We start from the raw sequence: 9,641 nt of genomic DNA, 5'->3' as shown, positions 1-9,641 counted from the left end.
CCTAGAAAAAGGTACAGGGTAGCTCTCTGCCTTGCCTACGCTGGAGGAAGCACATGCCGGGAAGCATGGTGACGTGAAAAGCAGTTGTGCATGCTAACTTGAAGTTGTCAGAATGAAGTGACTCACTTTGAAACCTACAGTTTCATATAGTATTTTATAGAATGATAGATGGAAATGTGCTCAGCTAAGGAAAACGAGAAAGACAGGGAGAGAGGAGAGCTTTCAGATTCTGGGGTGAAATATCAAGAGAAAGAGTGAAGGTACAATTTATATTGCAGCAAAGTTAGCTCAGGATATTAGGCAACTTGGAATATGGCAAAAATTATGTCAGTTTTGTACTTTGTTATAAATTATACAGAAATGCAAAGGAGACAAGAGGTTCTGGTAATGGGTTGGGAAGTGAAACTCTTGCTAAGAAAGAGAACATCCCCACATACTACATACTCTGACTCTTGGACTGCAAACCCAAGAGCAGACATGTTTGGAAAGCCATGTTCTGCCAGTTTGGTGTGTTGAGCTACGCCAACTTCCAGTATCATCATTCAGAATAATTTCTTCAGGGTAGAATGTCACTCCATTGACTGAAAAGTTGGTTTGATTTATTTAGTGTGACAGGCGGGGGTCAGAGGACCAATCGTAAAGCAAAAGGCACAAACCTTTGCTGATTCTGTTGTCTCACAGATTTCATTCTGCTACAGCTGGTGGCTGAGCATTTCTGCCTGGCATGGCGGAGGATCAGGAGCTGACTCAGCCACACAAAGCTCAACTCGAGCCCTCCCTTCCGCAGCGCACCAGCAACACATACCGCAGTGCAGAGCACTCTCAGGCCTTGCTCAGTGGCTTGGTATCTCTCCGAGACAGCAGCATCCTCTTCGATGTAGTTCTGGTAGTGGAAGAGAAACCTATTGAGGCTCATCGCATACTTCTAGCTGCATCCTGTGACTATTTCAGGTATTCTTCAGTACGGCAGTAACAAGCATGTGTCTGAATGTTACTCAAACCTGCAACGTCCAAACCTTCTGTCTTAGCACACTGCTTCTGGATGTAATATTAGACCCATAGGATGGAGTTGAATGTGTTTCAAAATTCTAAGTATGGCTTTATTCATCTTTCTGTTGTGTCTCTCCAGAAATAAAGCACCCTGGGCTTACCTCCCCTAAACCCACTGCTTGCAGTACTTGGAGGTATATAAAGAGGACTGTCTTAACAGGTGTCTCCATAAATGCACTCGGGGTGACTTTTACCATATCCTTTGCATTATAAGACTTGACATATTGTGGGGATCATGTCATAATACACAAAAAGTCACCGGAAATGGGTCACTCCTCCATTATGTGCCTGTAGTGTGGCTCATTGTCTGTTAAATCAGTCACTCCCCTGATCAATTCGACTAGCATTTATTGGACTGAGTTTATTTTCATGGAGCAAACAGACAAATCCCAAGGCAATCCAGACAAACTTCTCACTGGAGAAAGAAGTGCTGTAGCTTAGAAAAAATTCCTACAGGCCCAAGTTCCTCTGTTTTTTCTTTCCCCCCACACCCAGAGTATCTGCCTCTGCCCACTGACTATGCATATGTACTGGGTCTGTATTTAAGTTCTTCAGCTGTGAATACTTTTTCAGGTGGCCCCTGCTGTGTTTCTGCACAATAAAGAGTAGTAATTTCTTAGGTCCTAAAGGCCTGTACTCCTTCTATCACTGGCTTACAGGAGAGAGAATCCCATAAAGGTGTCTGGCTAAGTTTTAATCTTTCTGAATATTTTTTATGTTCCCAGGACAACATAAGATAAGCAAACTGAAAATAGCTTCAATGCAAATCTGCCGTAGCATGTGCCGTTGTCTTTTTTACAGAGGAATGTTTGCAGGAGGACTGAGAGAAATGGAACAAGAAGAAGTTCATATTCATGGCATCTCCTACAATGCAATGTGTAAAATCTTGAACTTCATTTACACTTCTGAGCTGGAACTCAGTGTGAACAGTGTACAGGAAACCTTAGCTGCAGCCTGTCAGCTTCAGGTGAGGTACTGGGAGATGTGACAAAAAAAGAAGCAAGACAAAAAAGCAACCATGAAAGAAAACACGGATATCTGGTTAGATGGAGGGTTAGGGGGTGAAAAAGCATGGGCCTAATGAGAAGAATTTCTTTGGGATGCTCTGTTCTTTGGAACTAACTGTGGAAGGGTAGGAACAATGAATGAGTGCATGCATATCCAATTTGTGTCGGTGGTTTTATTACTTATAAAAGTTTACCATTTCATCTAGAGGACTGTTTTATACACCACTCACTTCTACTGACCTGCTTATGAAAGCTTCCCTCGAATAGAATACCTCTGGCCTAGGGTAAAGGACAAGGCTTGCTGCTCAGAAATTGTTGTGCTGCTCAAGCCTGCCAAGATCTTCCGCATTTAGCCTACAGGCACATAACCTCCCCTGACCCCACCACTACAGAAAATCCTACCACTGTGGTTTCTGTGCTAAGTGCAGAGTTCACGTGCCTTTAAGACAGGGATTTTTTTTCCCCTGCAGCTGCACAAGGCTTTGGTACTAAATCTTAAACTTTCTGGGTGCTTGCTTTGGTTGGTTTCTACACACTTAGCACCACTTTGTTAGCAGAGGGGCTCTTGGACAGCAGGCAGCTCTTTATTTGCCAGTGGTCCCTCCAGCCAGATACAATTTCAAATTGTATTCAGAAGACCACACTGTCTTAATTTTCCTTTTAAATGGCTTCCTGTGCTCTTCAGTGATGCAGATGTATTTGTCACAGATACAGTCTTTGATAGAGCATGTCTATAGTGCTCTGAGAGAACAATTACGGAGTGGCTTGTAAACCTGGATTTCACCATGTTTTCCATGCCTTCCATTTTCCTGTCTGCCTCCCCGGCAGCCTGCAGCTTGGTGCCACGCTAACAAACCAGGCAGCCTGGCTGTCCAGTGTCCCGTGTGACATGGAAGACACAATGCTACTGTGCCTGAAGCCAAACTCCTAGACTTGCAGTATGGTGTGTCTAGAAGATCTGTGTTATATTCATCTACATACCCATGTTGAGTTTGTTTTCTCTGGAGAATGGTGAATTGGGCACAAGTGAACATGGTGATCAGACTGAGGAGAGCAGTCGTCTTGTGGACAACTTTCTTGCAGTCATCCCAGGCTTCTGTCACCTGTTTCTTGAGTGTGAGGCAAGTGGTGTCTGAAATGAAAAATATCTCTCTTTTGCAGATTCCAGAAGTCATTAAGTTCTGTTGTGATTTTCTCATGTCCTGGGTAGATGAAGAGAACATCCTCGATGTATACAGACTAGCTGACCATTATGACTTGAGACATTTGAGTGATCAGCTGGACTCCTACATTTTGAAGAACTTTGCAGCTTTCTCAAGGACACAAGTGTACCGACAGCTACCCTTGCAGAAGGTCTACTCCCTTCTCAGCAGCAACCGTTTGGAGGTTAACTATGAGTTTGAAGTTTACGACGGGGCACTTTTTTATCATTATTCTCCAGAGCAACTGGAGACAGATCAGGTCTCCCTAATGGAGCCCCTTAAGCTACTTGAGACAGTTCGTTTTCCGCTGATGGAACCCCAGATCCTGCAAAGGCTTCATGACAAATTAAGTCCATGTCCTTTAAAAGATACAGTCGCAGATGCATTAATGTACCACAAGAATGAGTGTCTTCAGCCAATGCTTCAGAGCTCCCAGACACAGCTGAGATCAGAGTTCCAGTGTGTAGTGGGATTTGGAGGGATGCATTCTACTCCATCCATTGTCCTCAGTGATCAAGCCAAGTACTTGAACCCCTTGTTGGGAGAGTGGAGGCACTTTACAGCTGCACTAGCCCCCAGAATGTCCAACCAGGGGATTGCTGTTCTCAATAATTTTGTATATTTAATTGGCGGAGACAACAATGTAAGTGGTTTTCGAGCAGAGTCAAGGTGTTGGAGGTAAGATAAGGACAATCCTGCTATTATTTTCATTACCACCCTGTTGCCCATCTCTGAGACAGTAAGCCAGTAGAACAGTCTGTACGCTTGCTAGCTGAAGGAACTGAGCAGGGACCTCACTGAAAGAAAACACAAGAAGTAAAGAAATGAGCCTCATAGTAACAGGGAGCTTCCAGCAGAGCTTAGGGGGCAAAGCCAAGCCGAGAGGGGAGAAACAGCCACTCAGTCAAGTGTACTACATGTTCTGCTTTCTGCCTTGTAGGAGCGGGGAAGTATCAAAGGTGCAGCAGGCAGTAATGAACTAGGTTTCCTTAGAATCCTAGACTGTCTAGATGCTCTTGAAACAACATTTTGTAGAAGTTTTCTATGTGTAGTTTTGGTCCCAATAAAAGTGGATCTAGCTACCAAAAAGGATTTTTAAATAAAATGCTATTACCAGTTGATTATCAAGAATTTGTGTGTACTATAGCAGCATTCCAGAGCCCTCTTAAGTGCTTCTATGCCAGGGAAAAGAGCAGGAGGAAGGATCAGTTTTAGATCTTGATGTCCATTACATTGCAAACCCAGATACAAACCCTTTTGTCTTTATAAAGTGGTCATTTTTACTAGTTTTAGCTGAGCTGCCCTTATTTTATGTCATCCATAGTCTCATTTCACAACCAGTTTCATCTGTAACTAAAATACCAGATAGGTATTTTGAAAAATATCTGAAAATCAATCATGAACTTCACTTTGAGCAGCAGATATTTGGGGAAAAGAATCAAAGAACCCATGACATATATATGCCCTTCTTGGCCTCTTGAAGATCCAGATTTAGTCTTTGTGCTATTTTTAGACTGTTTTACCTTGTAGAATGGCTTTGTGCAACCAGAGACTTTGATATATAACCTGACAGAAGTGTACAAGATAATGGAAAACCTAGGCTTTTACAGTATGATTATATCAGCTAAAATATATCTTCTAAAAATAGAATAAAACAACTTTGCTAATAATAAAATGCTGACAAGGCCAAATTTCACTCGACTTACAGCTGAGCTCAATTTCAGCCAAAGGCAGTACAGTAACCCACATCTGTGGTGCTGTCTGGTATTCCAGCAATGATTCTGAGGCTGTATAAATAACTTTCTTTGATCCCATTCTTTTACAAGGTATGACCCGCGACACAACAAGTGGTTCCAGATCCAGTCCCTACAGCAAGAGCATGCTGACCTCAGTGTCTGTGTTGTGGACAACTATATATATGCTGTCGCAGGACGAGATTACCATGAAGACCTGAGGGAGGTGGAGAGGTATGACCCTAAAAGCAACACTTGGGAATATGTGACACCTCTGAAGAAGGAGGTAAGGAGTGCATTAGCCACACACGCTACTACATTTCCCCAGTTCCTGATTTCATCTTTTCAGATGCTTTTTTCATGTGTAGCATTAAATGTGCTGATATTCAGATGGGGAACAGCTTCTGTATATGAGATAAAAGAATATCAGGAAAGGAGAATAACAATACATGTAAATTCCATTTTGAGGTTAAATGCTTATTTTTCCTGTTTTCTTGTTGTTTTCCCCTGCACCTTTATTGTATTAATCCTTAAAACCATTTAAAATTGAGCACATTCAGGTAAACTGTGAGCCACAATACTACAAGCTTCTTGCTTACAGTCCTGACAGCATGCTTTATGCCTGATCAGAAAAGATAAAGACCCAGTAATAACGTACATCAGTTTCTATAGACTAGTTAGATCCTGGACACATAACTGAGATTGGGTAACAAGTTCTGGTAAAAATAGCTTACGTGAGGCAGAGTCACATCTCAGTCAGCTGACATTAGACCATTACTCATTTGAAGTATGTGAGTAAATAGCTATCTTTTGTCATCAGTACAGTTTATCCTTCTAGAATGGCAATTGCTAAACTAGCCGTCGTGACCCTAAGAACCAGGAAATGGCGTAGTGACATGGGAATTGGCATTATGAGTGGAAAGATTTGTTCCAACTTCTAATACAGCTAAAAAAGGGAAAAATTTCCATTTTCAGGTGACAATTGTTGCAAAGGAGGAAGATAAATACAAACAACTGCTTGATGAATCTTGGCTAGGAAAGAAAACTAAAACCCTAAGTAATCCTTCAAGAAACTATGCTGATTTCCCCTACACCTTTTAAAAGTTTTGGGTCAAGTGACCAGCACAAAATAATATTTGTGATTTCATAATGCCTCTGAATTGAAAGCCTCAGGACACTTCAAAAATACAAATAATACTGCTGTTATGCAAAAGGTATGCAGAGAGAGAAGTGGATAAACAGCTTATGTGAGGTCACAAATAATAAATGTCTGTCAATGCCAAGAATATAAAAAGCTTTAAGATCCAACTGAGTGCTACTAAGTAGGATATGTTGTATTCCTGGTAACATGACTTGTACAAGACAAATCTCCCAACAGAATTGCTTTCAAGTAGACTAGGGAGAAGAGTAATAGTATGAATGATTTTCTAACCAAGGAACAATAAAGAATGAGAACCCACTGCAGTTCTGGAAGATTTAGATATTCTAGCATATTTCATTCAGAAATTCATACTTACAGCACAATCACCTAGAAAGGAATTGTGTATAAGAAAATCCTTCAGGTGTTGATATCTGCATAACTCCTGAAGAATGTCACTCCCTTAATGTCTATTCCTTACTTTGAAACTGGGAGAAATATATAAATCCAGCCCTCAACCCCTCGCTTTCCCATGTGGTGATACAGGTATATGCACATGCTGGAGCAGCACTGGATGGGAAAATGTATATTACCTGTGGGAGGAGAGGAGAAGACTACTTGAAGGAGCTGCAGTGTTACGACCCAAAGACTGACCGCTGGGACGTTTTAGCAGATGGTCCAGTGAGACGTGCTTGGCATGGGATGGCTGCACTGCTAGGAAAACTCTATGTAATTGGAGGAAGCAACAATGATTCTGGCTACAGAAGGGATGTTCACCAGGTGAGAGCATGTCATACCTGTGTCTTTCTTGGAAGAGGCTCTTTCTTACGGATGCTTGCACTCTGATGTAATGCCTTTCACCTACTAAGTATGCCAATAGAGCCATCTGCCCAGCAACAGCTACTGCACCAGCTCTCCCCCACTCAACTGCAGAACTTGCAGTGATTTATTTACTGCTGTCGGTCTTGAATGCATTGCCTAACCCACAAAGCATTAAAGCTGTAGCACTTGGAATTCCTAGCACATCAAGTAAATTTACTTTGCGTTGTCTTCTCACATGCATTTTTTTTCCTGAGTCAAGGACTTCTGAATTACCAGCGTGTAATTGCAGGACAGAGTTGTTCAGGATATGTTGGATGGCAACTGTATAATGCAATTAAATGTACAATACCTGATGATAAGTGATGGCTGGCGAGAATTCTCTCGAGTCTTATTGCAGCTTCTAGAACTGCTAAAGATGTGAAAAGAAGACACAAAAAGTAATTGCTCTTATAAAGCTAATCAAGATGGCAGAATTAAATCTAGCTGAAAGTCTATCTGAATGATAAAAAGGTGCTTGCAAATAAAAGCAGTTAGCCAAGTAGGTACCCAGTGAAATCCAAAACTCCCCAGAATACGGTGCAGAGACAACTTAGCAGATTTGTCACATTTGTATGTTCCAGCACATTTTTTACTAATGCAAACAGATGCATTATGTCTGAGCTTGTATTAGCATTTGTCCACATCTTTTACAGTTTTGTATACATTTTTTGAATGGCATACAGCTGTCACCCCAGCAGCAGGGTCAGAAGCTGTGATTCAAAGCTATATGGCAACTGCCGGTTTTCTGCTGAGTACTGTATTTGTACTACATAGTGATATGCTCTCTCCATTATCAACACCCTGTCAAAAGACTGATGATACTGCATGCCTTCCTGAAGAGCTTGCCATATGGCCAGGCTCTCTCACTAAGATGCAAGTTCGATTTTGGCTAATTCTCTTTCCTTTTTTTACAGGTTGCCTGCTATAGGCCAAGCACTGATCAGTGGACAAATGTATGTCCACTTCCTGCGGGACATGGAGAGCCAGGTATTGCAGTCTTAGACAACAGGATCTATGTCTTGGGTGGCAGATCCCACAACAGAGGAATCCGCATGGACTATGTCCACATTTATGATGCAGAGAGAGACTGTTGGGAGGAAGGACCCCAGTTGGAGGATGATATTTCTGGGATGGCTGCCTGTGTCCTCACTTTGCCCAGGGCTATTTTAATGGAAACAGAGAAATGGTTCTCAGAATGGCATGCAGACCGCGTGAAGTATCACCTTGACTTTCCATCAGAAGTTATGAGCGTATCAGACTGGGAGGAATTTGACAATTCAAGTGAAGATTAGAAAACTTTAATATTTATTTTTTGCCAGTGAATGACGAAATTAACGCTTGGAGAAAATATTTAGAGATTTTATATGTCTTTCTTATATACATAAATCAGTATTTAAATGTTTGAAAAATAAGTGTCCTGCACAAAATGGCATTCACAGTCAATATCTGCCCATCTGCAAGTGTTCTGCACAAAATGCCACTTAGAGTCAGTATCTGCCCACCTGCCAGAAAGCAGCGTTTTTAAAGTAACCACGGAACTGCCATTTTCCCCCAGTTATAGAGGTTCTTTTTCTGTGGAGGAGATTCTTCTCAATCTTCAGCATGGACAAAAAAGGCTCGGCTTGACTAGCTTCTTTCCTTCCAGCTTTTAGCTTGAAATAGCTTTTTAAGATTTTTTTTTTCTTTATTTTTTGGGAATAAAACTTACTAGCCAGCTTGCACAGGAAGGTAACGCTTATTGTCTCCCTCCTGTGCCAGGTGTCAGACAGCTTGATTGGGTTTTCAGCAAGACTGAAAGAAGAACGGTAGCAAGAAAGTCTGAACCTTCATCTCATCTGGGCATGCAGCCATCCTTGTAACTGGGTTCGAGCGCGAACTGACACCCACTCCTGAACTTCTGTACTGCAGGTTCTGTCAACACAGTGGAAAGAAGATTTCTAGAAAAAACTCTGTACAGACTATGGCAATCTCATCATTCAGCTGTCAGACACATTTGTTCATGAGCATAAATCAATAAATCCTTGTCAGAACTTTTTTCTTTTTAATGACCGTCTCAGTTTTATTGACCACGGAGTGTGAAAGTTAGTGAGTTTAATTAGATCCTGTAATACTACACGAGTATCAGTGAAGTTACACCAGCCTGGGAGATGGGCAGGTTTTTTCATTCTCTTATTATATGCTTTAGAAGAGGATAAAGAGAGCAGAGATTAGTTTGCCACAGCATAAGAGAAAAACACAGTAAGGTGATAACTGAGGTACTGAAGATTACACTGGTCCAAGACCCTGCAGTAGCTGAAGTAATGCCAGGAACATAATACAGAATTACTACAGCTCAGAAAGATAAAGCATAGTAAATCCTTCCTTCATGAGGCCTTAAAATAATTGGCTTCTGGCCACCATCTTGCTTAGCATCAGTTTAGAAGCTGATTTAAAGTCAGAATCAGTGGGATACCTGTACAGTATGGGATCCTTGCTCTTGGAGGGGCGGGAAGTAATCAATGCCACCAGAAAATCGTGACAACTGCCAAAAGCTTTCAAATCTTTTAGCAGTAATGGGGTTGCAGGAGAAGGGCAAAACCAAAGTGACAATTGGAATGACACGACACTAGTCAAGTATCATCACATCATGACAGATACTGTGCACGTTGAC

The 9,641-nt window shown here is 41.7% G+C and overlaps 1 protein-coding gene across 1 annotated transcript; it reads left to right on the top strand.

Moving 5' to 3' along the window:
- The first annotated feature begins 674 nt into the window (after positions 1-674).
- Positions 675-8,549, top strand: KLHL22 (kelch-like family member 22). The gene is made up of 6 exons (XM_010148277.1): positions 675-951; positions 1,852-2,017; positions 3,219-3,937; positions 5,086-5,278; positions 6,677-6,910; positions 7,906-8,549. Exons 1-6 carry the CDS (start codon positions 725-727, stop codon positions 8,281-8,283), a joined length of 1,917 nt encoding a protein of 638 aa, XP_010146579.1. The 5' UTR covers positions 675-724; the 3' UTR covers positions 8,284-8,549.
- Positions 8,550-9,641: the final 1,092 nt, after the last annotated feature.

Source organism: Eurypyga helias, unplaced genomic scaffold, assembly GCF_000690775.1.
Source record: "Eurypyga helias isolate BGI_N326 unplaced genomic scaffold, ASM69077v1 scaffold31093, whole genome shotgun sequence".
NCBI classification, from domain to species: Eukaryota; Metazoa; Chordata; class Aves; order Eurypygiformes; family Eurypygidae; genus Eurypyga; species Eurypyga helias.
Note: the sequence above shows the minus strand (reverse complement) of the source record. Positions and strands in the feature narration are given on the sequence as shown.